This window comes from Heterocephalus glaber, unplaced genomic scaffold (genome assembly GCF_053883595.1).
Source record: "Heterocephalus glaber isolate CG9 unplaced genomic scaffold, H.glaber_assembly_v1.0 deba00000122, whole genome shotgun sequence".
In the NCBI taxonomy this organism is placed as follows: Eukaryota; Metazoa; Chordata; class Mammalia; order Rodentia; family Bathyergidae; genus Heterocephalus; species Heterocephalus glaber.
In genome coordinates this window covers 70380999-70408669 of record NW_028258138.1, presented here as the reverse complement: position 1 = coordinate 70408669, position 27671 = coordinate 70380999, and the positions used below count along the sequence as shown (strand labels likewise).

The window sequence follows — 27671 nt, the reverse complement described above, 5'->3', positions numbered from 1 at the left end:
AGGCAGATACAGCTTGCTTCATAAGGGATCCGGAGGAGCCTGTGCTGTGGAGACAATGTGGTGCTCGTGGTGGAGACTCCCAGCTCCTGGCCGTGAACCATGACCTGAGTCATGAGGACAGAAGCACCTTCTCCCAGTCACCTGGGTTAGTCACAGCACAGCTCTGCAAGCTGCAAGCTCCTTGAGGCAACAAGAGTCAACCCTCTGGCCTCACAGATCTTGTGAGATTGTTTTCAGTCCCACGTGAAAGGGCCTGGTATGTTTCTGACTCTGCAAATGCTCACTGAATATTGCTTGCTTCAGCTCTGACCAGCCTCAATTGTGACTTACTGTTACATAGCAGCCAAGCACTCGGCTTACTGAGCTATGTCTGGGCTGCCCCAAGAAACACAAGCACATGGGCAAAGGCCTCCCAGAGCAGCCCTTGGCAACTACAAGGGACAGAAGAGGGAGAGGGACAGAGCCGACTTGGATTCTTTAGACTGAAAGGGCAAACACTTAAGAGAATGTGACAAGATCTGTAAAATAATAAATAAGAAGCATTGTCCCATTTGAAGTTTGAACATGGCAATTTCTAGGACAGTGCATTGCCACACATGGGTAGAAATGTCAGGAACAGGTTATATCCTATAGGCTGTGTTAGAGCTGAACGTGGGAGTTAGTACAGAAGGGAATTAAGTCTTGATTGACAGATATGCACTACATGTTCTTTTTTTCTGAAAGTTTTTTTGGATGCCATGGAACCTAGCCATACCTTCCTTTCCAGGGACATCCTGAGCGCTACTGTCACCAGCCACTGACACTGAACTAAATGAACCCCAGATGACATTTAAAAGTAATTTTTATTTATTTTTAAATAGCTTTACTGAAATATCATCGACACATGAATTTTTATATATTCAAAATATACAGCTTGAAGTTTTGATTTGTGTATGTTGTGAAACCATCACCACAATGTAATTAGCACATTCTTTACCACTACATAACTACCATAATATATATCCAGAATTTTCTCATTTGAATATAACTGAAACTTTATATCCCCTGATGACATTTATTATAAAAATGATTTATTAGACATTTTCTCAGGCAGGACACTGATGGGTCTGTGGAAGCCAAAGGGAATAGGGCACTTACAGTCTACTTGGTAAGGCGTATATGCAGAAAATGGTAAGTAGGGCTGATGGCCCAATTAATTGGCCCAAACCATAAACCGTATCTTGTTTATGAAGAAAATAATAGGGCAAATGGAGATTTAGATTTCCATGCAGCTAATTAAGCATAAATTTCAGTCCCTTTACTTGCAAGGCCAATTCCAGGGCCCTGTGGCTACTTTTGCATTCATTGATGTGTTTTCTTTTTCCTACAAAGGGCCCCTAAATTACTGAAGCTCCAAGCCTCCCAAGACCTGGGTCTGGCGCTGGTACACTGACCTTGAGATGAGGAATTGGTTGTGAACACATGTAAGGAAGGGACACTTCCTCCTTCCCTAGCAACACCAGCAGGTACTTTTTCAAAGCAAAGAATCAGAGAGATTGAGCAAGATCACATAGTGCTCTAGCTAGATGTCAAGGGGCTGCCACGGTTCTGTTCTTTCTCCTTGGCTTTCTAGGACTTTGCTGCAGAATTCCATTCCAGAGTGGCTGCCTGGGAGGAGTGAGCATCCCACCCTCAGCAACCCCTCTACATATGCACCCTGCTCTCCCCAGTTCTCTGGACTCTTTTGTCCTTATCTCCATGGTACTATGTGTATTTGAGAGCCCTTGTGTCCTGTGAAGTTGCCATGACTATTCTGGCAAAACAAGGAGAGCCTTTCTCAGGTCAACAAAGCTGCTCTATCACAGAATAGAGGCAAGTGGAGCCAAAATGCCACCTTGGCATAACCAAAGCTGCTTTTTCCAGAAAAAAAAAAAGTTGAGAAGGAGGAAAAGAATGAGGGGACAGAGCCAACCCAGTTCACCTTAGTGAAATGATGTTATGCTAAGCTGACAGTTTTATGGCTTCACTTATAAGCTTCCTCCCTTGCCAAAGCACTCTGTTCTTCCAGAAATTATTTTATTTCAGAAGACTTTTTTAAGACAGTGAAAGTGTACTTTAGGCTCAGGCTTAATGATCTTTAGCCTAGAGACTCACACTCCATCACTTCTCCTGGTGGTTTTGCAAATAACTTGCTTTTCCGTTTGCTTACAATGGGTCTCCTTTGCTTGCAAAAAATAATTTCCATTGTGTAAGACCTTGGACTTGAGACAACACCTTTCCTGGACTTGATTTGTAGAGAGGCAGAGTTAAGAGGAAAAGACTGGAATTAAAGTCCGGAGACCCAGCTCTTTCACCATCAGATCTTGGATCAGTCATTTGTAGCTGTGAGTCTTGCTTCATTTTCTTCATAAAATCTTATATCAGGAAGCTGTTAGAGGTAACCCCTGCCAGCCCATTTAAAAAAGCTTCAAGAGTCAAAAGTGAAAGTAAAAATTACATATTCATCAAAATTGCTGAACTGGTATAAAGTATCATTATTACCGTGCAGTGGATGACAGTTGGTCAGAGAAAGTTTTTCCCTGGTAAAAGTCAGAAATGTTCCTGATGAGTCTTTAACAAGGGGATTTTGCAGTGTGAAAATTAACCCTTAGAGGGCTGGGGATTTAGCTCAGTGGCACTGTGCCTGCCTCGCAAGCACAAGGTCCTGAGTTCGATCTCTGGTACAAAAGAAAAAAAAACAAAAAAAACCCTTAGACCAAATCCCCAGAGCCAGTTTGCAATACACATCATGAAAACAGCAATGTGGAGATGAGTCAGATCTACATTGTGCTCCGGGACAGCCCTTGCTGCTGTCCCCTTTCCCTACAGCTCCTTCCCTTGACCAGAGTTTCTCTGTCTACCAGAGCCATGAAGGCCCTGAGATCAGCTGTTGAAACCCACCTTGCTCACCACCACCCACTACCTCACTTCATCGTCTCCCCTCCTCGAGTGACCCCCTCACCACCCATGCACATGTTCATGCTATGTTCACTTTCCCAAGGTGTTCTTTTCCACTCAGCAGTGGTCAGGCAGCAGATGAGTCAGACTACCTGCCACCCTAAGGAACTTTCTAGGATCTTGGGGCTGCATCTGACACTCTTACTTCTGGAGAAGTTGGGGCTCGAAGAAGGATTTCAGTGGTGCAAATGCCACCTTTCTGGAGAAAATCCTTCATTGTTTTAAATTTGGGATTTAGAGCATGCCTATGAATGAGGAGAGCTGGGGAGGAGCTTGAGGGCTGCAGGGGAGGACATTCCTTCCCAACCTGACAGATCCTCCTGCCTGTACTGGTGGAGTGTTCACCCTGTTCTCTGCCACCCCCCCACCCCCCCGCACCACTTCTCACTGGAGGACAAAGCTGAGCAGAGCTACCAGAGCTGAGCCTACAAGTCTGCATTCGGCTCTGCGTGAGACAAAGAAAGAGATTGCCACCTATTGACAAATGTGTTACCTGCAAAGAGGAATGGTTGTTAACTAATGGCTCCCCATTGCCTGTGCTCTGCAGACAGGCCATGGGAGTTACTAGGCCCTTTGCTTTTTCTATTCCATCAGTCCTGTTGCTCTCAGTATTTCCATTCCATTGTAAGAGGGAACAGGGAAGAATGAGGACATGATGGCCCCAAGGGGCAGTGACAGCATCTCAGTGGGAAGACTGGGAATAAATTGTCCATTGTGGAGACAGCCATATTCTGTTGTTTGGCAGGCACTCTGCTGCATACTGTGCATCTCATGCAATCGTAGCAGCAGCCCTCTGAGGATCAGCATTCTCACTTTGTGGGAATGAGGAAACTGATGAGGTTTAAGAGAGTACAGTACCTTGTCCTTGACTGTGGCAAATAAGGAACAAAGGTGAGCTGTGGATAATTCACATCCTCATTGTTGTTTCCTTAGGCTTAAGTCACTTGGATATGAAAATTAAAAAGAACCCATTTTTTTGATTGAGGAGAATTGTAGTTCTATCTCTTGCTATTTGACCATTAAGGCTCAGTTTCCTCATCTGTGAAATGGGGATGGTAATGATGTCTAATCTATGGAGTAATTGTACAGTTTATATAATAAATCATTTAGCAGGATACCAGGTATTTGTAAATGGGAACTTAGTTAATATGTGATCTGAAAAATCTGTGTTAGAATCTGAGCTCTTATCATTGTTAGCTTTTGAATCTTGGGTAAGTCCTTTTGATCATTCTGATCTTCAATTTCCACCTCTATATAAAATAGCACAAACAATAATATACAATTGTCTGCACAGTAAGATGAAATCAGGTATATGAAACACTTCATAAATATTAATTGTACTATTAAAATATTTTTCTCATTTAAGTAAAAGGTATATTTCTCCAAATGGATTTTGGGGAACTATTTCTGAACACTTGCTTTGGTTGAATTCAGTTATTAAGGAAACACTTTTATTTTTAATGCTCACTAAAACAACTTAAGAGAAAATGGGGCTGTGTAACTGCCACCTGCAGTTCTGCAGCCAGCACTATACAATATTTCCATTAATCACACTTCTCATGGGTAGCTTGCTTTGTGGTTTGTAGTACTCCCAAATATATGATCTCATTTCATCTTCACGGGGCAGGGTTGGTAACTCCTCCTCTGTAACAAACGAGGAAATGTTGAGTCTCAACTAATTAAAGTGACTAATTAGGGACACACAGCTAGAGTAAGTTTGTAGGTGTCCGCCAGGGAAGCTGGGTGCTGGTGTGTCCTTGACTGCAGGCATTTTGGATGCATTTGTGTCTGTAGCTCAAGTGATACAACCACAGGGTTACAGTGTCTAGTGGAGGAGAGGGGACAAGGTTATCCTGAAATTCTCTTTTTTAAAGTGATCAGTGGTAGCCTTTTCTCTTCTTTTTTAGTGTTGCTTTACTACAAGAGAGCCACAAGAGGGCCCTGCCTCTTGTGCCCCCAACAAGAGGGCCCCGCCTGGAGTAGATGCCTGATTTTATCTCCACTCCCGGTTTAGGAAACAACAGCTCTCCAGTGTCCCCAGCCTTCTGGGAATTACTTCCTCTTTTCTTCCCTGCTTGCCAGCTTTATTGAATTCACCTTAGCAACATGCACAAAAGAATTGGTTTGGTAACAGCATGTAAACCAATGAAATGAGAGCATGCAAATAACTTCTAAACCAATGGGAGCCCTGCTTGACCCAAGCTGGTTTGTGGGAGAAAAGAATAACCTGGAGTTTGCCATGCAGCCTCCAGGTGGCAGCAGACCAGCTGTATTGGGCACAGGCCCTTAGCTCTCAAGCCTGTACTTTGGTGATTTTTTCCCTGCCTTGTCAGTTCTGCCCGTGTCTGAACAGGAATCCTGACCAGAAAGTAGCTTGGAGGTATTTCTACCTTCAGATTTTCTACTCTCCTTAGGGGTAGTTTGGCCCTCCAATCTTAAAGCCAGAGCAGACATGGACAGGGATTGAATACTGAAAGATAGCAAATGCACGTGTTCATGGTTTAGCCATCCTTCTCTTGCCCTTTTCAATAATATCACATTTAACACCACTTGGTGAGGTTTTGATCCTTGTGATGTTTATATTTCTTTCTAATGTTTCCATTTCTACTTGGCTTAGTGTTCTCATCCTTTGAGAATCACATAAGGCTTCGGAAAGAATCATTTGATTCATGCCCTTCTCTCCCTCCAGTTTCCTGGGGCTCTTCTTGGTGTGCATACATATATATGCATATTGGTGTGCATACATATATTTCTAAATATCTCTTTCCAGAAGGTCCTCAAACTTCTTGAGAATAAGGACTGTCCTTTGAATACTGAGTCTCTATGTAGTGTTGGCATATAATAGGTGTGCTCAATAAACTTTTAAAAAGGGAAGAAGAAAGGAATGCTTACTTTTAGAAAATCAATCTTAGGGAGTCAGAGCTACCTGAACTTATGCCTGGGACTATGGTGCTGACTGATGGGGACCACTTATGGCTGATCACAACCCCTCAACACCATGAGGTGCAATTCCAGACCAAAGCCCAAGCCTGAAAATAACCACCGTCACTGGGTCATCTTATAATGGGTTCACCTCAGTAACATGGTTTCCTTTATGATTTGTGTTTTAGGAAGAAATAAGGAGCAAATCCAAAATTTGTGCCAATGTGTTCTGTGGAGCTGGCCGGGAATGTGCAGTCACAGAGAAGGGAGAGCCCACCTGCCTCTGCATCGAGGTAGGTCCTGATGGCAGGGACCAGAGGACAGTGGCCAAAGCCAGTCCAAGGACGTTACTAGTGATTTCATCATCTCTATAAGAGCTGTCAAAGATGTAGAATTTTTTCCCTGGGGTTAAAAGTTTAGCTATATAAGATTTTTTAAATTAAAAAACTACTTCCTGTTTATAGTATAGACATTCATATAGACATAAAATTAACAATCTTTCTTTATACCCCTCTAATCCCATTAGTCTGTGGTAACTGGTATTGACAGCTTGGTATATATTATTCCAAGTTTTTTTCTCTATGCTAATATAAACATAATCCCCATTTTATACACAATATATAATATGATCCCCATTTTATACAAAAATGAGATTATAGACCAACCTGTGCCCTGAAAACACAGGTCTTTCTGCAAGTAAATACACCCAACTTAGCCTCCAAATTCAAGACCCTGATACATTACTCCGAAAAGGAGAGTCTCCCACCTTGGATGGAATCTTTGCCCCAAGAGGTCCTCACTAGAAGTACCCTGGCCACAGTGTGGTGGCATGAGCCCAGACTTTGGATAGATCTGGAAACCCGATGTCTACTCTCAGTTCAGCCTGATTCCCATGAATTGCTATGAAGAAACAGCACCCATTTGGTTTTGCTCAGCACACAGCACACAGTAGGCATTCCATAGTAAATAGTAAATAATGGTTAAGCGAATAAAGAAAGTTTATTTTTAAATTTAAGTGAATAAAGAAAGTTTATTTTAGTATCTTAGTCTATAAATTGGAGGAATGGGCTACTTTCCAGGTCCAGTGGTTTTTTTCCTTTTTACCACATCTACTCTGTTTGTTTGTTTGTTTGTTTGTTTTTAATTAAGTTTATTGGAACATTTTAGTTACACATAATCATCACATTGATCATAGGGAATTTGTACCTGTACATGATCTATCTTGATACTTTTTTCCCATTCTCCTATCCTCCCTTCAACCCCTCTTCCCCTCCTTATTTTCAAAAGCTTTGCTTCCTTCTTTTCTCATTTTCTTTTCCTTTAGCTTCCTTCCTTTCCTCCACCCCTCCTTAGTTCCCCTACCCATTTGAACATCTACTCTTTCTTTTGTTTTTTCCTTTCTTCTCCTTTTTTGTTTTGTTTTGTTTTTGTCTCTTTATTAGATCTGAGATAAACTTGCTTTTCCCTTCTTTTTCCCTTTTTTAAAAGCCACAAAAGTCTAATGAAACTGAGCTTGCCTGTGATCTTGGTCATTTCAGCCACAGCCAAAGCCGAACTTCGTTGCCAAATGGACTTTGCTCCATATTCCTGCCTGTAACTATTTTCTGCAGTTCTTCACCCCCACCCACAGCCGCACAATAGCGGCAGTGAAATTAGAAGGAAAATAAAATGGCTCCCAAATACTAAACAAAGCAAGAAATGTGTATAAGTAGGCCCAAGAAGAATTTAGAGTATGAGTGTGTGCATGTGTGTGTACACGTACCCATGACTACACAAACATCCTGCCTTGGCTCTATTTCAGCAATGCAAACCTCACAAGAGGCCTGTGTGTGGCAGTAATGGCAAGACCTACCTCAACCACTGTGAGTTGCATCGAGATGCCTGCCTCACTGGATCCAAAATTCAGGTTGATTATGATGGGCACTGCAAAGGTAAAGCACACCATCACCACTGCATGGCAGCTCCAGGCCTGGGAGACAGGGAACAGAGCAGTGGACCACCACACAACCACACGACTTTCCCACCATATGAAATCTAAAAATCCCAGGGACTCTCCACCCAACAGGAGGAAGTGTGAGAACAGGAGCACCCTAAAATGTCAAAGCAGTAAAGAGAATATCTAGTACTTGGACCTTAGAAAAAGGAAAAGTGCCAGGCCTGGTGGCATATGCCTGTAATCCCAGGCAAGAAACCTGCAAATTCAAGCCCTGCTTGGGGTTAGCAACTTGAGAGACCCTATCTCAAAATAAAAATGAAAAAAAAGACTGTGGATATAGTTCAGTGCAAAGGTACTAGGTTCAATCCCCAGTGTCCAAAAGAAAAAAATTAAAAATAATAAAAATATTAAAGGAAGGAAGGAAAAGCAAAAAGAACGAAGACAAAATGATGAAAACCTACCAACAGGCCCCTTTGCTAGGGCTGGTTTTAGTCCTAGAAATGTGCAGGTATTCTCTTTATTTCTTCACTTTGCATTATAGATTTTCCTTTTCTGTCTTGCAGAAAAGAAATCTGTAACTCCATCCGCCAGTCCAGGTGAGTCCCTGGCTTTTCCTGCAGTGTCCATGTATCTTAGGGAGGAAATTCTTTTTGTGACAGAAATCCCTGCAGAGCTCACAAGATCTTCTGCGTGTGTCAGAACTTCTGACGCCAAACCAGCCACTCCTCAGCACAGCTCAGGAAAATGGCAAACCTGCATTTTTGGGTGCTTGCCAACTAAAGCAGCTGGTGGGGTGGCATGTTAGCTGCTCTCCATTCCTGCTGAGCAGTGGCTGCACTGCAAGGATGGGAAGCCGGAATGCTTCCTTCAGTGCCCTGCAAGCCGCATGTCACCAGCCCAGCAGTACCAGGAGGCCGAAGTCCTCTGAGAAGGGATAACTGGATGTGCTAATAGGGCTTCTGTGGTTTTCTATTAATACAGATTAAAATTTCATTATGATTTTAGATACAGACCCCTTTTCCAAGCACTTTCCTCCAACCTCACTGCATCCTGGTGAGGGCGACCTCACTGTAATTACCGTACAGAGGAGGAAATGGAGGCTGAGAGAGATCATCACCACACCACACAGCAGGGAAGGGCAGAGTGAGAAAGAATATCCATGTCCATTCCCCAATAGAATGTCCATTCCCCAGCCCTGTGTCCTTCCCACATTCCAGCATACGTTGTCTTCTAGGACTTCTGCCAAGCGCCCCTCTATTCTGCTCCCCATTCATCTGACTCTCAGTCTCACCTGTGGCTTTCACTCAGCTCACAACAGCTGCCTGGAGCAGAGCTGTGGCACGGCCCTTTCTTGGGCTTATTTTCTGTTGTGTATAATAGAGGATGGTGTGAGTGGTATAAAATTTTAGGTGGGAGAAAGTTTTGATAGATCTAGTTGGTGAGAAAGGAAGAAAAATCAGAAATGCAGTGACCTCAAGAACTGTAATGCTGTCATTTATTCCTGTGCTATCTCTGCTTATCTTGGAGCCAAGAGAGCTGCTTTAGTGATTGGGGTTTTTTTCCCCTCATCTTCTTGAAGTTAATGAAAATGTTCTGTATTTGCTGCCCTATTTTTTTCTGACTTAAACAACAAAATCTCTCTGTTTCAACATTCTCAATCTTTATAAATGTTTTAGAGACATGTGTTTGACTCCCTGGTTAGATACCTCCCAATTATGTACCCAGGGTGTGGTCATCTTGTGTCCCCTGGGTGCTGTGAAGGCTGAATCTGATGACTTATGCAGTGCCTGAGCACTGAGCCCCATGAGAAATGGGTGCCAGATGACACTGCAATCCTTCCTCCACACCCAGCTGACATGTCTCCCTTTTCCTGCAGTCGTTTGCTATCAGGCCAACCGAGATGAGCTCCGGCGTCGCATCATCCAGTGGTTGGAAGCGGAGATCATCCCAGATGGCTGGTTCTCTAAAGGCAGCAACTACAGTGAAATCCTAGACAAGTACTTTAAGGTAATTAGAGTCAAGGTCAAAACTGTTCAGTCCCAAAGAAAGGGGAACTTCCTCCTTCATTGCCTGACCATGAGACAACATACACCTGCTTAGAGTCCCTGCGTGTTTCCTCATCATAGATCATTCCTCTTGCTCAATGTGTGACCCACTTGCTCAGTGGGAGCCCAGCAGTCAGCCTTGGAACCCATCTTACCTCTGCTGCTCCTATTGGGCAGTTAAACCACGGATGTCTTGAGAGGCTGTCAGGAAGAATACGGCTGTGCTCTAGCCCTTAACTCTTGTGCCACCTTACAGAGCTGGCTGCTGATGCAAAGTACTTTCTGATCTCACCCAGTCCCAAACCACTTCAGCCTCTTTCCTACCCAGTTTACCACTTCTCTAAGTTACTGTCCATAGCCTGCAGAGCTTCCCCATCAGCAAGAGCCCACGGACTGGCATTTTAAGGGTCCAGAGATTCTTTGTGATCCTACAGACAGCTGTTGCTTTCTGTCTAGTGGAAGAGACAGAGTTCCAGTCAAACCAGGAGAGATGCTACTTTCAAACAGGAAAGTAAGGGAGGAAATGGTATGAGATCTTTCTGAAAGCTCAGAGTCATAGAAGAAGCAGTTGAAGTGTGACCGACAAGAACACACGCATGTACATAGGAACATCACACTCAGATAAGCATGTCCCACTCTGAAGTACAGACACATAAACACAGTCACATGCACAACAGGCCAGGGACATGCCTACACACACCCATTCTGGCACCTACATTCCCATCGATCCCTCATCATTTTCCGACACATCTCTAGGCCTTGGCCGCATATCCTGAGGCCAAGTTCTCCCTCACGTGTTCCCAGGGCCTGCTGTCCCAGGCCCTAACCAGCCAGGACTCTGGGAGAGCTCCAGACACCTGAGGGACTTCTTGGCAGCACTGAGGCCTCTCCACATTCTCAACACCAGTCTATCCAGTCCGTGAATCCTTCTTTTGACCCCACAGATGGAGAAATACTGGGCTGGGATAAGATGGATATCTGATTGCTTAAGACTTCTCTTTATGCTGTTATTTTTAGATAAAGTTTCTTTCCCCTGTGGCAGAGATGGAATCTCTCTGGATTCCACAGTTTTGAGAGCATGCTTGGATGAGAAAGCACAGCCCTGCTCACTGTGTCCTCTGTTTTAGTCACTCCCACAGGACAACCCTTGCCGTAGGGTGGTTCCTCTTCTACTGAAAAACACACCCATTTGCTGAGCAGGAGTTGGACAGGAGCAAGAAGTAACTTAACACGATTTTACAAAGCCAAGTGTGTGGTACCTGTGGGGCCTGTTGTGAACAGGGACTTGTCCTTGTGATTGGAGCATGGAGCTGTGAAGCCACCTGGAACCTGGGACAATTTGTAGCAGTCCTTTGGTGGCACCTGACTATTAGACTTGATTCCCAGGTACCCAGGCCTCCTCCTCTCCCAACAGTAACATTGTTTTAGGTTCCTGGATGCAAACTGCACAACCCCTTGAGAAAGAAGCTTCTGTTGAGGACAGTCCCCCAGTTCAGAGAGCATGGGCACACTGACAATCACAGAGTTCTTCCCAGACCCTGTGGCAGTGTCTTCCAGAAGCAAATTGGAGATTCCCTTGATTGATAAGCACCAGCGGCCTGTGTGCTGTTCTCTTCTCAAGGCAGCTCCCTCCCAATAGGGCCTTTGGTGAGCGCTGAGGCCCCAGGAGTCTTCCTGAACTACCTAGTGATTTGTTCTCCAGCCAAGCTGACATTCCTCACACCAAAATAGTGGAAAAGCAAAGTGAATCAGTGTGGATGTGGCCAAAATCTGCTTTTCACCAAAATCTGCCTTTCAGCCAGTGACTTGGACAGTATTTCTTAGGTAAAAACAGAATGAAGAAGAAAAGACCCTGGTGGAATGAGCCTTTCATGGCACACCAGGTAGAAGACTCCTGGAGACTAAGCCGATGCTGGAGGCAGCCCCCTATCTGGTGTCAGTTACTCCATCGTCCAGCTACTATGTGTGAGTGAGTGCCAGGTTCAGCCCATCTCTGAACAATCTTCAGACTTAAAATAATGAGCACCAAGCCTGGGTCTCCAATCATCTTCGTTTCTGCCTTTCCACAACCCTGCAGGTATCCAGGAGGAAAGCATTGTCTCAGATATAGGGTGGCTGTGTCTTTGTGACTGGCTGGCTGAAAAGAGGCTGAATGAATGAGGTTGGATCACAGTCTAAGATCAAGACCTCACAGGCATTTCCTGCTGTTTCTGGGACGGGTACCAGAGTTCTGTGCTTCTGTGGATTCCACACAGAGACCTGCCCTGGGGAGCCCCAGCCTGGCCCTTCTAAGATAAAACTCCAGAAGGGCCAGGATGTCCCCTCAGCTCCCAGCCTGGATTCAAGCCCACTGACGTTAGAAGTGTGCGCACACAGCACTGCCTTTGTGAATCTCCTGGTTGGCTGTAGTTCAGGCTACCCACAGGGGCTCTCCATAGTGGGTCTTCAGCCAGGGCAGGACTAAACCCCTCCCTACACTCTGTCTGGAGGCCGTGGTGATGTTGGGGTCTCTGAAGGTTGTTTCTGTTGCCCCCAACATGCAATGTTTGGAATCACGAAAGTCCTTTGCTTCTAAGAATGCCTGCTGCCCAAGCTGATTTAATTGCTCTCCCTTAATTAACCAAGACCTCACAAGGTGAATGTTAGGGAAGTTTCCTCAGGGAAAATGTACAGAGAGTAAAGAGTATCTGAGACTTGTTCCGGGGAATTAGGATGAGAATGGTAAACAGGTAATAGCCAAAGGCCTAGTAGCTGTTCTATATATACTTGTGCACGGCATGGAAAGCTTTACAAGCTTAAAATGGAACATATGTGACATATGGCGGTCATGAGAGTTTACAGCTACATTTTTCCCTTCTACTTGGAAACCTGGGACAGACTTTTCTCCAAAGTCCCCTGCACCATCTGGAGAATCATCTTAAAAGTAACAGGCTGATCATTTCCCAAGCAGCTTAGGGAAAGAATTTGGGAGTGAGAAGAAAATACTAATGGAATTAGAAAAGCAGCAGCATCCAACTTGGAATTTGATCAGTGTCTTGAAAGTGACACCCCCCTCCTGCAGCTGGAGCTTCACCATTATGAGTGATCCCAGATGGCTGAGGTCTCCATTTAGGATCTTTTGAAGGAGAGCACAGTGTCTGAGCTCATCACACTCTTACCTCATGCCCATGGGATGTCGGCTAGGTCATCAGGACAGCCTGCATGGGGACGTCTGAGAACCTGTGCACACATCCACAGTGGGGACCACAGCTCAGGGGGAAGGGACAGGGACTTTGCACCAGCCCTGTCCACAGCTTACTGACTTGGGGCCTGTGCCTGTGAGTTCTCACTCATGTGGTGAGTTCTTTGTATCAGTGTGACACTTAAGCCCTGAGTTAAGTACAAGGAGGCTGGTAATCAAACAGCAAGATAGAGTTGTGTGATTCCCAAAGGGAGCTTGGAAGGTCATTTGCCTTGCTGCTCCTTGTTAGAAGCATACATTCTGGGCTTCCTGAGATTCTGTCTTGTAGCTTGTGAATTTATACTCTTGTCACATGTGCATGAGGGTTTGCTCATGGTCTGAACCCAAGGGTGGAGATGAGGGTATTTGCAGGACTGTGTCAGGGACAGACCGCAGAGTGCTCTCAGACACCCCAGGCCTCCAGGCAATGCAGGCCCCCATTCAGACTGCACCTCCCCAGTGGGATATGGATTGATGGACCCTGTGCCCAAGCACTTTGACTCACTCATCTCAGGGTACCATTACCGTCTTTAGATGCCCAGCACCTGCAGCCTGGGTTGCTCAGCTCCTTGAGCCCAGGCCAGAGAGGGCTGGAACATGTCAAGAATGGAATGAGCTAGCCAGGGATTTAGCTCAGTGGTTTCATCACTTGCTGCGCAAGCACAAAGACCCAAGTTCGATCCCCGGTACCAAAAAAAAAAAAGAGAATGGGATGAGCTGGCAGGGTGGGAGTGGAACAGAGGTTTTATAACACATTCTTGAGAGATCTTTTAATTCCCTTCCTAGAACTTTGATAATGGTGACTCTCGCCTGGACTCCAGTGAATTCCTGAAATTTGTGGAGCAGAATGAAACTGCCATCAACATTACCACCTATGCAGACCAGGAGAACAACAAGCTGCTACGGTGAGGCAGTGAGGATCAGGGAGTGGAGCACGGTGAAACACTGCCTGGGAAAGGATTTGAGCCCCTCTTCCTGCTGCACAGCCAACAGTGCCAATGTGAAATAGTAGAGAAAAATACAAATTCTGCTCTATTCTATGCTCTGAACATTATAAACTAATATATTGTGCAACACTGATTCTAATCAAGTAGTTATTGTTTTTGGCCAAAACATGCAAGGAAGAAAGGAGGTAATTTTAAAATAACTGATCAAGGTCACATCAGAACAAAATTATTTCTGAGTGTTCTGCATTATGTTTTATTGGTTGATTTTCTGAAGGAATACATTAATCCATTATCAAATAGGTCTAAAATAGCTTCAGGGGCCAGGGATTTAGCTCAGTGGTTCTGGCACCTACCTTACAAGCGCAAGGTCCCAAGTTCGATCCCCGGTACCAAAAAAAAACAAAACAAAACATAAAATAGCTTCAGTTCTGACTCTAAGATAATTGGTGTGGTCTCCTGTATACTTCTAATTGTTACATATGTATGTCTTCTCCTTTTCTGGTATTAGTCTAGAATAAATATTAATAGGAATCCCTGAGAAACTTCTGATGTGGTCCTAGTTTGTTGATAGAATTAAAACTAGGAAAAGAAACTGTCTTTTGTTCAAAAGAAGTACTAAGCACAGCTTCTAGGATTCTTCCTAACCCTAGCCCATGACCGTAGAGTATAGGATCTGTAAATCCTTCATATTTTGGTGACTTGAACTTAGATAATGTCTTATAATTTCAATGTTTGACCTTATAGCATCCCAGGGAAGGAAGGCTTTTTGTCCTCCCTTTACAGGTAAGAAAATGAGCTCAGAAAGCTGAATATCTAGCTCAAGACCATTTGAGTAGTAAGAGATTAAGCCAAGGCCCAAATCCAGGTCGGGGGCACTGATGGAGCTGAGGGTCTATAGATCTTTTCTGAAAGATCTCTTTCTATAATAGTGATAATAGTGATTCTTGCTTGAATTCCATATTCATTCAAATCCCACATTCCTTTCATAGCATCTGTCATATCTTGTATTTTGATTTTTCTGGTCCATTTGATTTGACAGTTATACTATGGGAAAGGTAATCACTAGAGAAAGGTGTGCAGGTAGGGAAAGCATTGTCACTCAAGGTAGACAAAGCTGTTCACAAAACGTTCATCATCGTGGGAGAACATTTGAACAGCTTAGTGATACTGACATCTAGTTTAATATACTGGCCGTTATAGATTCTCAGGGGAGTCAGGATGGATAATGATTGTAACAGGTTGCTGTTGAGGGAAAGGTTTTCAGAGAGCAGTCATTTTCTTGGCCTCTGGGAGGCCCCGGGTGTATCTAAGTATGATGCTTCCTTTCTTCATCAAGAAGCTAAGGTCTTGCTGACACCTTTCTCCCCTATTTCATTTCAGAGGACTCTGTGTTGATGCTCTCATTGAACTGTCTGATGAAAATGCTGATTGGAAACTCAGCTTCCAAGAGTTCCTCAAGTGCCTCAATCCATCCTTCAACCCTCCTGAGAAGAGTAAGCTTAACCTAGAAATCGAGAGATTTCAGGGATGGAGGCATTTGGGGGCCCAAAATGGAGAAGTTTGATGGAACTTTGCAGGGCTGGCCAAAATAATCTGCCTCCATGATCCGCTCCATGTTGAAGTTAAGCCCAAAAATCTTTATTTTGATGGGAGTATCTGCTTAGCCATGGTGCCTCTGGCAGGCAGACAGCCTTGCCTGGGAAATGGGGAAGCTGCGCACATCTTTCAGCCTTATAGCCAAACTGTTGCCCTTCTTTTTGGTCTAACAGAGTGTGCCCTTGAGGATGAAACATATGCAGATGGTGCTGAGACCGAGGTGGACTGTAACCGCTGTGTCTGTGCCTGTGGAAACTGGGTCTGCACAGCCATGACCTGTGACGGTGAGCTGCACCTCAGACAAAAAAAAGGAACAGTGTCAAGAGTCACATGAGAGACGTTAGCCTGGGGATGATGGGGCAGAGGGCAGTACCTGGGGACGAGAACGCCAGGGAGCATGTGGCAGGCCCAGACTTTCAGTGTCAGGTCTCCTAGAGGTCACATGGAAGGCAAAATATTTGTCCCAGATGCACTGAGTTTGAAAATCACTCCAGAGGCTTCAAACAGGAGAGGATTAAGACCCAGAGCAAGAATAAATGTTGCAGTCAGACTGGAATGACGATAACCGGGAGAGCAAACTGATTTAGTGAGAACTCTGTGTCAGGTACTCTTTTAAGCACTTTGTATATTATCCCACTAAGTGGCAAAGCACTTAATCATTGTGACATTTAGGAAATACTGTGTGTAAAAGATTCAGGTTGTTGGAAGACAAAATGACTGTACCTTGCCATACCCAGCCGAAAAAAAGATAAATGTCTGTGAACACTCTGTAACCTAACAGAATCAGGCAGTCCTAAAAAGAAAACAAAAAATAAAAGTTGAGATAGTTGACACATGGACTGGCTAGGTTGAGGAGTAAAGACATCAGAGAGAGTTTGGGGTAGGGGACAGAAGCTAAAGGTTATCTTGGTAGTCATTTGGGTCCTGGGCTACACTGATGCCAAAGATACTGAAGCCACCAGAGGATATCTTGGAACTGAGGCCCAACCTGCCTCAACCAGGAATCACTTTATATTTGTCTTCTCCAAGCTCCCTGCAGTGCCCATGCACATCTAGTTGCTCCTGTTCCGGCTTCATAAAAGTAGCTTTCTATTTCTGAGACACAGTAGTTGGTGTAGCTGGTTTACAGAATCCCAAGCACGATCATCTGCATAATGATGCATCAGGCAACAACATGCACCAGAGAGAAACCAAATTCTCACCCCATAGGACATTGCCTGTTTCCGTTGCCACACAGCTCTCCCTTCCTCCTTTCCTCTCTCCTCCCTCCTTCTCTCTCTTCTTTCTCCTTCCCTCCCTCCCAAGCAGGTTGAAGTTCAGAACTCTGTGTGGGTACAAAGAGCAAACCAGGGGCTGGGGGTGCAGCTCACTAGCAAAAACAGTACGGTTGAGGCCCTAGGTTCTAACTCCAACACTGAACATAAAAAGTAGTAATCCCGATGGTGGTACCGTGGGGACCTCAGCGTATCTTTCTGTGTAGGTCTTGGATTTAAGAGGAAATTATAGAGTCTTGTACCTGAAAGCAGTCCAGGCTTAGACCACAAATCCCAAAAGAAAGAACAAGCACCTGAGATCTGAAGCCAGATGGAGCCTGGGCCAAGGGAAGCTGTTGTGAGGAACAGATTGATGCCACTGTCCAGTCTTTGCCAGTGGTAAATATTGTGTTCAATAAACAGAGATTCCTGGGCAGCATCCCAGCTCTACTGAATTAGAACCTGCAAAAAGAACAGCTGCAGAACCTGTGTAATTTTAGTTGTATTATTGTGCAAGTCTGGGAAACATTGCTAGATGCTGTGGTTATCAACCTGGTCACACATCAGAGTCACCTAGAGACTCTTTTTAAAAAAATAGGTGCCCAGGCCCCAACTGATATCAATTAAACTGGACACTAAAGGAGAAAGCTAGGTAACTTCTGTTTGTTTGTTTGTAGTGCTTGGTATCAAAGCCAGGGCTTTGCACATACTGTGCAAGTGCTCTACTGAGCTACATCCTGACCAGGAATTACATTTTAAAATGCTCTCCAGGACATTTTGAGATCATGTAAATGGTTGACTATCACTGCCCCAGAGAAATTGCCTGAGCCTGGAGACAGGTTCTTGGCATAGCTTTTTCTGTATGGCCAGCCTATGGCATAGATGTGCTGAGCAGTTGAAGCAGACCCCAGGAACAGGCCAGAGAAGAGTGGGGGCAGACTGCTTGTTCACAGTCTGTTACCTTGAGGTGTCAGTTACATGAGGCCCTTCATGCCTTTATACTCAGAGAAATGCAGGTGATGTGCCTCTCCTTCCACAGGTTAAATAAAGATTAATTGAGAATCTGTAAGGCCAAGCTAGGTGGGTTCCCCTTGGCTTACCACAGCCACCACTTCTCTGAGCTTTGGTTCTTTTTGTAGGAAAGAATCAGAAGGGGGCCCAGACCCAAACAGAGGAAGAGATGACCCGATATGTCCAGGAGCTTCAAAAGCACCAGGTGAGTGACAGCCACCATGCTGGTTCAGCTGTTGCTGCTGCCACTAGGCCCTTACACCACTCAGACACTTCCGGTGCTCCAGGAAACCAAGGAGACATACTTAGTTCAATACAGTAAAGCCTGGCCATACAGCCTTATCTGTATTATCAAGCCACAATACAGTTTTCTGATGGAGTCCTCTAGCCCTACAGTTTCCAGCAGATGTGGGATACAGCTTGGTAAGTGACTGCATAAGTAAGATGGTAATTTGCAAGTGAGCATGATCTAAAGAAATATTAGTATTAATGTTTCCTGTTGTGACCAGTACCCAAACTCGAAGATTATACACTCCTTGAGAGCAGGCTCCATAACTTGCTTGTGATTGTACCCTTGCATGTGGCACAGGGCCGGGTGCACAGTCTGTGCTCAGTAAGGGTGAAATGAGTGGATTTGAACCACAACACAAAGGATTCAAGATAAATGCCCATCTGGCTAGAAAATAGCCTGTGACTGACAAAGATTCTCCTTCCTGGAAGCTCAAGAAGATTATGAGAATTCTGTTCTGCCTTTATGTCATTAAATTGAATGCCTCCTTGACGAAAGGTTTCTTAGCAGAATACTGATCAATTGACACACTGTGGCAGTATTGGATCCTACGCCTAGCCACTGACTTATCATATAGCATTAACACAATATTAGACCTTATATTAGATACCTAAACACCAGGTAATAAAAGCTTTCTCCCTGACATACAGGTTTTTAGGGAATATAATGATCACAATAGCTGCCAAGCTACTGAGATGAAATATTTGACAATTATTATTAATTATTGCTCATATTTATTGCTCATTCTTTATATGCACTTTGTCATCACTGATCATGAAGAAACCTCAGTTGTTTAAACAGAAGCTTCTAGTCTTTTGTGTCACCAGTCTTCAGTGTCCAAATGAGCACAACCCCATAAAGGGGAGGGGAGGAAAACTTCATGGGAATTCCTTTCATTGAAGTTGGAGAAATTATACTGGAGCGACACTGCATAGTGAATTCCAATAATTAACATTTTTAGATTTATCTGTCTTACGGAGTTCACTCAGAAGTAGGCACTGAGGCAGGAACTCAAGTAGAAATAGTGTATTTGGGAGCCAATCCCAGGGAACAGCAGAAGAGGGATAGAGAAATGTGTCCAGGAAGGAATCAATAAAGAGCATATTCAAGCATGTTAACAGCATGGGCACACAGAGCTTAATCTTGTGGGGAATTCTGGGAACAGAATTACTATGCTGAAGGTGGGAGGAGCTGGGGCATCTCTACAAAACCCCCATGAGCAACTGATTGAGGATTGCTACCAGGAGACATTAATTCCCTGGTATTTCTGGCCATCAGCATGTGTGGACAGTATGGGTTCTTGAAGCCAGAGAAAACCATTAGTATGGCAGTAAGAAGGCATGCTAGTGTTTACCAAACTACACCAGTCCTGTCTGCTAGAATATCAGCCACTGTTGTCAGTATTTTTCCTTTTTTTAAAATTAAGTTATAATTTACAAAGTATAAAACTCACCCTTTTAATGTATTCAATTCAGTGGGGTTTTTTTTAGTATATTCTAAGAGGGTAACAAGTTGAGCATTGTGGTGCATATCTAATCCCAGCACTTGGGAGCCTGAAGCAGGAGGATTACCATCAGTTCAAGGCCAGCCTGGGCCACATAGTGAGTTCAAGGACAGCCTGAAATACATATAGCAAGACCCTATCTCTAACAACAACAACAACAAAAGTATCAGCTATCACCACTAACCCTGGCAACCACGAATCCACTTTCTGTATTTATACATTTGCCTATTCTAGACATTTCATGTAAATGGACTCATACCATATAAGGCCTTTTCTGTCTGACGTTTTGCACTGAGCATAATGTTTTCAAGGTTCGTCTTTGTAGCATGACTCAGTACTTTATTCCTCTCTAGGGCTCAATAACATTCCATGGCGTGGATGTAACACACTTTATGCACTCATTCATCAGTCAGTAGGTATTAATGTGTTTCAGTTTCTTGACTGCCAGGAATAATGCTGCAGTGAACACTATTGTGCAAGTTTTTTGTGTGGACCTATGTTCCTAGGAATGGAATTGCTAAGTCAGATGATAACTCCATGTTTAAATTCACATTCTTGTCAAAAATTGTTTATGTTCTAGTTGATGTGAAGTGGAACCTCTTTGAGGTTTTTATTTTTATTTGCCTAATAATTGATGATATTGGACATCTTTTGATTGGCCATTTTTGTATCTTTTTTGGAGGACCATGCCAGGCACTGTTGTAAGAGTTCATCTCTCATAACCCTCATATTGCAATTGAAAACATTGAGACACAGGAGGTTTCACAACATGCCCAAAGTCACCAGAAAGTAGCACAGCCAAATCCAAACAAGCAGTCTGCCTATGGAACCCAGTGGTCTTAATTATCTGGGTCTTGTTAGAGTCACAATATCTTGTATAATTTCCATATTAGTGTCCTTTTCTTTATCTTTAAAATGGAGATCATCATATCCTAGTTTCATAGGCGTTAAGATGGGATCACTTCTTAATCTAGTAAACAGCCCCTATACCACCATGTCATGAAAAGGATGTGGTCCCTGCCCCCAAGTTGCTCAGCATCCACAGAGGAGCCAGAGAAGTAAACAACTAAAATTGAGCATAAGCATGCATCGTCAGTGCATCGTATTGTTAAATATTTCCATGATGATGATTTTCTTTTGCATCTCAAAGGAAACCGCTGAAAAGACCAAGAGGGTGAGCACCAAAGAAATCTAAGAGGCACATAGGAAGAGTGTCTGGAGTGCAGCACCTTCTCTTCTACTTCAGCGCTGAGTCCAGTATACCAAGTGTCTGCTACAATTGCCAAATCACCAGTATTTGCTCGTACAGCAACAAATTTTATTTTGTTTATTTGTTTTGCAATAAAGGAAATGGAGGTGGCTGGCTAGGAGGGGATGGGCCATAGCCTCCATTTCTAGGAGAGCTTTGAGAGAAGCTATATATAGTGCTCTGGGGCTGGAAGCAAGTAGGAAAACTGCATCAGGTTGGGAGAGGGAAGACCCAGAGCTGAAGCCTCTCTGAGGTCATGGCTGCAGGGAGTGAACACAGTGCCAGAGAGGACTGGGCAGGCAGTCCCTGGAGGAGGGAATGGAAGGCTCAGATCCAGATCTGAAGCCTCTCTGAGGTCGGGGACCACGTTCTGCTTCTGGTCCTTGTTGTCACTGCTGTCAGCATGACAGATGTCCAGCATCTCTACTTCTCCTCTTGGTCCCAGCCACTTCCTCTAAGCACAGCCATCCTGCTAGTGACCCACACCCCTCAGACTTGGATGGAGTTTCTGGGAGTATGCCCAAATTATGCAGATACTTGTATACTTTGAGCCCAGTAGAGACCTAACCAAATTTTTAAATACATTTTACCAAAGGTGCTACTTCTCTGTAAAACACTTTCTCTTTTTTGGAAGTTGACTTCATTTTTCAATTATTATCATGATATTGTTGTTGTTGTTTTATGTTTTATTTTCTTGACTAGATATTAAGCTTTTGTAATTATTTTAAGGTAGTTCTACCATTTCTGAGGTGAAGGAGTTTGGAGTTCTTCCTGGTGCACGGAGCTCTATAATCCAGACACCCCTGACCCTGCCACAGACTAGATTAGATGTAGCCCAAAGTTGGTTGCTTGGTTTCCAGCAGGTCAGCTGTGTGCCAAGGGGTAGGGAGGCCTTGGATGGAAGTCAGGGGAAGAGGAAGCATCTTCATATAAAACTTTCAAGATTCAAAAAGTTAATTTGTGTTCATTTACTCTGAGAAGGTCAGGCCAATCACTATTCCAAAGGATAGAAGCTTAGCATATCCCAGCCTACGAACATGCTCATTGGTCTACCAGTAACATTAGCAGAGTGATTTTGACCCTATTTCTTCCAATTTCTGGGCCCTGGTTTCCTCAGTGAGTGGTTAAGAATGCATTAAGCTTTTGATTTGATAAATTACAAATTTTGTGATTATGGAAGTTGTCTAGAGAGCAAAAGGTTCCTGTAATTTTCTTCCTTCTCCTTAAGATAAATGAAACTTTATTATAATAAGAAGAGTCAGCCAAAAAACAAGATAGCCAAGCTTGACCTCAGTCTGAATAAGCCTTGCAGTTTGTGCAGGTATTTGAGACCTTCCTGGGAAAGCCAGCCCAAGAAGGGTGAGAGAACCACCGTACTAGTCTCCAACCATGCATGTCATGTGCAACCTCTTGTTGGAGTCAGAAAGACCTGTCCCTTTAGAGATGTGGCCAGTAGAAGGTTTCAAATTCAAGAGGAGTACACAGTGGAGATTGAGCCTTATAGCTGAGTTATTTGCAATTATGCTTGCATCTTTTGGCTCCTAATTATTAAACCTCATTACCATGTTTCAGATGCATTTGGCATAACAAAAGCAAAAACTGGATCTCTTTTGGAAAATCAAGTCACTGACCCTCAGAGAAAAGATATTTAGATGGTACTGCTCAGGCAACAGACAAATTTGTGCCAGACAAGAAATTCCTTCTAGTTTTCCTCACACTCATTTAAAAGGAGAAAATTCCACTTTGCTTAGTTAGAATTCTGAACTTCTATGTGTCACCCCATTTTTAAAAAGCTGTCTTTGAACCTCATGTGTGCAGTCTGAAATGCAGCTCTCTGTCCAAGTGCCTTGGAGAACCCACAGCAGCATGCCTTAATCAAAGAAAGTTTTGCCAGCTCTTAGACACAGTGGGAGAGGGCAATAGTACCAGTTTGTTTAAAGCAAGAAGCCACAGGGTCTCTTTACTGGTCACATTTAGAACAGGAATTACCATCCAAGACTCTACCCTACACTGCAACACTCAATTCCCAAGAGCAAAGCCACATTCCTCTTGAGTCTGCTGCTTCTGTGTAAATAGGGCAGCTGCTATCTGTACCATAGAATCATGTGATCTGAGGGCCATTCATGGAAAGCTGCTAAGTAGCCTAGTTTGGGGAGTCTTGCATAGAGCTTTGCATGGTGCAAACAGGCAGGATTAAATCAGATTCAGTTTCTTTAGCCTTCTAAAAGCATATAGGACATAAACTGCAAGCTTCCTGGACTTTCTCTGTGTAGTTTTACAGTGTCTGTTCAGATCCAGGGTCCATGGAAACCCTCCCATATGCCATAACTCTGGCTGGACACTATCACTGTTTTTGGAAAATAGGGCTCTTCCACCTGCTGATAAGTGCATCTGAACCAGTCTGAATGTCTTTCCTTTACACCTATGGTTTAAATAGTCAAACTTCAGGAAACAATTTGAACAGGTTTCTATGGCCTGTGTGTTTGTGAAAATGTATTTGTATTTAGTATGCTTCCATATTGCATTCAACTTGTTTTTGTAACTCCTGATTTTTTTTGGTTACTATTGATAAATAAAATAAAATAAAATAAGTCTTTTATTGGTTTCCTCCCACCTCCAGTTAAGACAAAATAAATGTAAGAACATTGAACATTTATTTCATCAAAGTGGATTTGAGTTTCAGGAGCCTTAAAAGGGGTGGAAGAGTTTCTCCTACAATCAGTTTCTTTAAAGGTTCATAGATGGTGGTTCTGGGGCAGGACATGATGAGAAGTTAGGAAGTGTATTGACCCATCAGGCTGCTATAACAAAATAGCTCACCCTGTATAATTTATAAACAATTTATTCCTCACAGACTGGAGGTTGTGAGGTCCAAAATCAAGGCACCAGTTGCTCTTTGCTTTCAAGATAGTGCCTTGTTGCATCTTCACATGGCAAAGGGGTGAACAAACTCCTAAAGAGCTTTGTGATGAGGACACTAATCCCACTCATGGTGGTGCTCTCATGATCTAATCATCTTGAAGCGTCATCTTTTCATATTGTTGCATTGATTTCAATCTATGAAGTTAGAGGTGGTAGAGCACATCTAGAATACAGCACATAGCATTCTTATATTGGGAGAAGATTGAACTAAAATGATTCATAGGACCCCTGTGGGTCTTATGAAACTGCACTGTGAAGCTAGCTACAGGTCAGGTGTGTGAGGAAACCAGATATACTTAGGAAGGTGACACAGGGAACATGGAATCACTGCCAGAAATGGGACTTTTCCTTGGTACACATGTCCCATTGAGATAAGCATTTCCAAGTGGACTGAAGGCTGGTTGGTTAAGACTTCTGCTCCATTGTGGAGACACATGGGCATTACTTGTTTTTCAACTTTCCATTTTTATAGATATCATGTACTTCCCACCCCCACTAATTCTATCTTCCAGAAGAATACATTGTAGTTGATAGAGTTTCTTGGTACTAAAAAATGTGTAGAACTCTTGCTTCCTTAAAATTATAGCCAGGTCACTTTGATTTGATTTGAGGAATTATCTACATGATGATCAGATATTAAAAGAATATCTTTAGTTATGTTACCAATATGTCATCACAGTTCAGCTTCAAATTTTCATTCTCAGAAAGGAGTCTTGAACCCATATTGATGAAAACCTTGTTCATAACCAGTTTTTAGTCCTGGCTGGTTTCTTCCAACCTTCCACCAGGCTCTGGGAATATTTTTCCTTCTGTTGCAGTATATGTTGTGCCCCAGAAACTCATTAAGACAACCTACATGAAATATAATTCAGAATATGTCTCCTGTAATCAAAAGTTAGTATTATGAATTGTACCAAAAAACATAAATTACTTTCATTAGCTTTACCTGTAGATCATCTTTATTGAAATTCCATTTGTCCTCAAGTTTTATGTGGAATAAGGGAGAGGAGAGAGAAAAAAACAATATGAATGAGCAGATATATCCAAGCAGATATCTCCGCTCTGACATAAATCTAGCAGGGATGTGAGACAAAGACATTCATTCACCCCTGCTGTTTTGTGGGATACATAGGAAGAAGCATGTTGCTCTCTAAATAGAACAGTCTTCTTGTCAATAGTGAATTTTTTTCAAATCATTTAACTTTTTTACTGGAAAGTAATATGCACACAATGGCAAAAAAAAATCCCAAATTGTATCAAAAAAATAAAGGGTTTGATTTTTTTAAAGCTCCAGTAAATGTTTAAATTTTTACTGTTTTGTTTTGGTTTGGGGTTTGGGTTTTTTTTGTTGTTTTTTTTTTTTCTACCAAGGATGGAACTCGGGACCTTGCACTTTCGAGGCAGGCACCAGAACAACTGAGCTAAATCCCTGGCCCTATTTTTTTATTTTGAGGCAGGGGCTTACCATGTAGTTCAGGCTGGCCTTGAACTCATTATGTAGCCCAAGCTGGCCTGAAATTCATGGTGATCCTCCTGCCTCAGTCTTCCAAGTGCTGAGATTACAGGTATTCACCACCAAGTCTTGCTCAAGATCTTGAATTAATTCAAAATGTTTAACCAGAGCCAACCCCAGCACTGAAGAGGAGCCTTCCAGTCCACCTTACCACTGCCCCCAGCACTAAGGAGCAGAGCACCCCACCTCCCGTTGAAATGACAAGACACATAAACAAGTCCCAAAATCAGACTTCCAGATCACCTAAGGCAACCCTAAGGGGCACCCAGATGAAACAGTCTGATACTGAACCACCTGGACTCCCCAAACTGGCAACAAAAGAGATCTGGAAAAAATGAAATCAGAAATAATTTCTCAGGTAACAGCAGAGATTGTGCCCATAGTACAAGACATGATTAATAAATCTAGAGAGGACACAGATTAAAAAAAGAAAGGAGCTGAGGAACATCATGGAATCCCAACATAGGAAACAATGGAATCCATAAAACAGATGCAAACAGATTTCCAGAAGATTAAAAACTTTATTGAAAGTTTATGCAGCAGATTGAGCCAATGTGAGGACAGAATTTCATATATAGAAAATAAGACTGCAATTAGTGACAAGGAAAAGAAAAATTTCTTTAAAATAGTAAGGGACCTCAAGAAATCAATCCAGCAGCTGGTAGATGATGCAAAGAAGAATAACATAACACTGATCAGAGTCAATGAAGAAACAGGAGCGAGTGCAGATGATATAAAAAAAACTGTTCACAGAAGTAATGCTGGAAAACTTCCAAAGCAGGGGAAAAGAAATTGACCTGCAGATAAGTGAAGCATATAGGACTCCAAATACCCTTGTTCAAAAAAAAAAATGTACACATGGGCATATAATAAAGATTCCAGAAACCCAATAGAAGAACAAAATTCTGCAAGCAGAGAAAAGAAACAAATCACATACAAAGGAAAGCCCATCAGAATCACAGCAGACTTCTCAACACAAACCCTCAAGGCAAGAAGAGCGTGGAGTGATGTATTTCAAGCCCTAAAGGAAAACAACCTCCAACCCAGATTGATGTACCCTGCAAAACTGTCTTTCAAAGTTGATGGAGAAAGAAGATACTTTCATGAAAAAGAGCACCCTGGGAACTTCATGAATACCAAATCAGCACTCCAAATAGTTTTATAGAATATCCTAGGAAAAGACAATGAGAATTGCAATCACAGGAAGCCGAGCAGAATGAATCCATCGGGCAAGACAAGAAATTAAATGCAAAGGGGGAGAATCCAACAAAAAGAGAAAGTCATGACAATGGTAAGTCAATACATATCAGTTATAACCCTCAAAGGTAATATCTCAATTCACCAATCAAAAAAAATAAACTGGTAGAATGGATCAAAAAGCATATGCTGCATACAAGAAACACACTTAAAAAAAAAACAAGAAACACTTAATTCAAGAAGAAACTCATAGACTGAAAGTTAAAGGGTGGAAAACAATACTCCATGTGACAGGAACCTGAAAAAAGAAGGAGTAGTGATCCTCTTTGCAGACCAAGTGGATTTCAAACCAACACTGATTAAGAGAAACAAAGAAGGACACTACATCCTTGTAAAGGGAACGATCAAAGAGGAAGAGATGACAATCATTAATATATATGCAGCAAACACTAGTGTGCCCAACTGAATAAAACAAATACTAACAGACATGGAAAATCAAGTAAGCATTAATACAATAGTAGTGGGGGAACTCAGTACTGCACTGTCACAAATAGATACATAAACTAGACAAAAAATAAGCAATAAAATACTAGAAATCAAACTTTTTTTTTTGGTACTGGAGATTGAACTCAGGTCCTTCTACTTGCAAGGCAGGTACCAGAACCACTGAGCTTACATCCCTGACCCATCAAACTCTTGAACAAATGAACTTAACAGATGTTTACAGAGTGTTCCACCCCACAAAATCAGAATATACATTCTTTTCAGCTACACACCGGTCATTCTCCAAAATAGACCACATACTCACCCATAGTACATGTTTAAGTAAGTGCAAAGGAACTGAAGTTATCCCCTGTATATTATCAGGCTATAGTGCAATGAAATTGGAGATCAATAACAAAAGAAACCACAAGAATTTCATAAACACATGAAAATTGAACAGCACACTTCTGAATAAACAATGGGTCACAGAGGAAATTAAAGAAGAAATCAGACAGTTCCTTCAATTAAATGACAATGACAATACAACATATCGGAATCGATGGGACACAATGAAAGCAGTCTTACGAGGGAAATTCATAGCAGTGAAT

At 42.9% G+C, this 27671-nt stretch overlaps 1 protein-coding gene across 1 annotated transcript in view; it reads left to right on the top strand.

Moving 5' to 3' along the window:
* The window catches only part of Fstl1 (follistatin like 1), a 49198-nt gene extending 25659 nt beyond the window's left edge, over nt 1-23539 (top strand). The window contains exons 4-12 of the mRNA XM_004835643.4: nt 6087-6191; nt 7700-7829; nt 8398-8430; nt 9711-9841; nt 13886-14004; nt 15427-15539; nt 15816-15926; nt 18035-18111; nt 20850-23539. Of these exons, the coding sequence (XP_004835700.1) occupies nt 6087-6191; nt 7700-7829; nt 8398-8430; nt 9711-9841; nt 13886-14004; nt 15427-15539; nt 15816-15926; nt 18035-18111; nt 20850-20894 (864 nt within the window). The 3' untranslated portion in view covers nt 20895-23539. The remainder of the gene's footprint in view (nt 1-6086; nt 6192-7699; nt 7830-8397; nt 8431-9710; nt 9842-13885; nt 14005-15426; nt 15540-15815; nt 15927-18034; nt 18112-20849) is intronic.
* The last annotated feature ends 4132 nt before the right edge of the window (nt 23540-27671 follow it).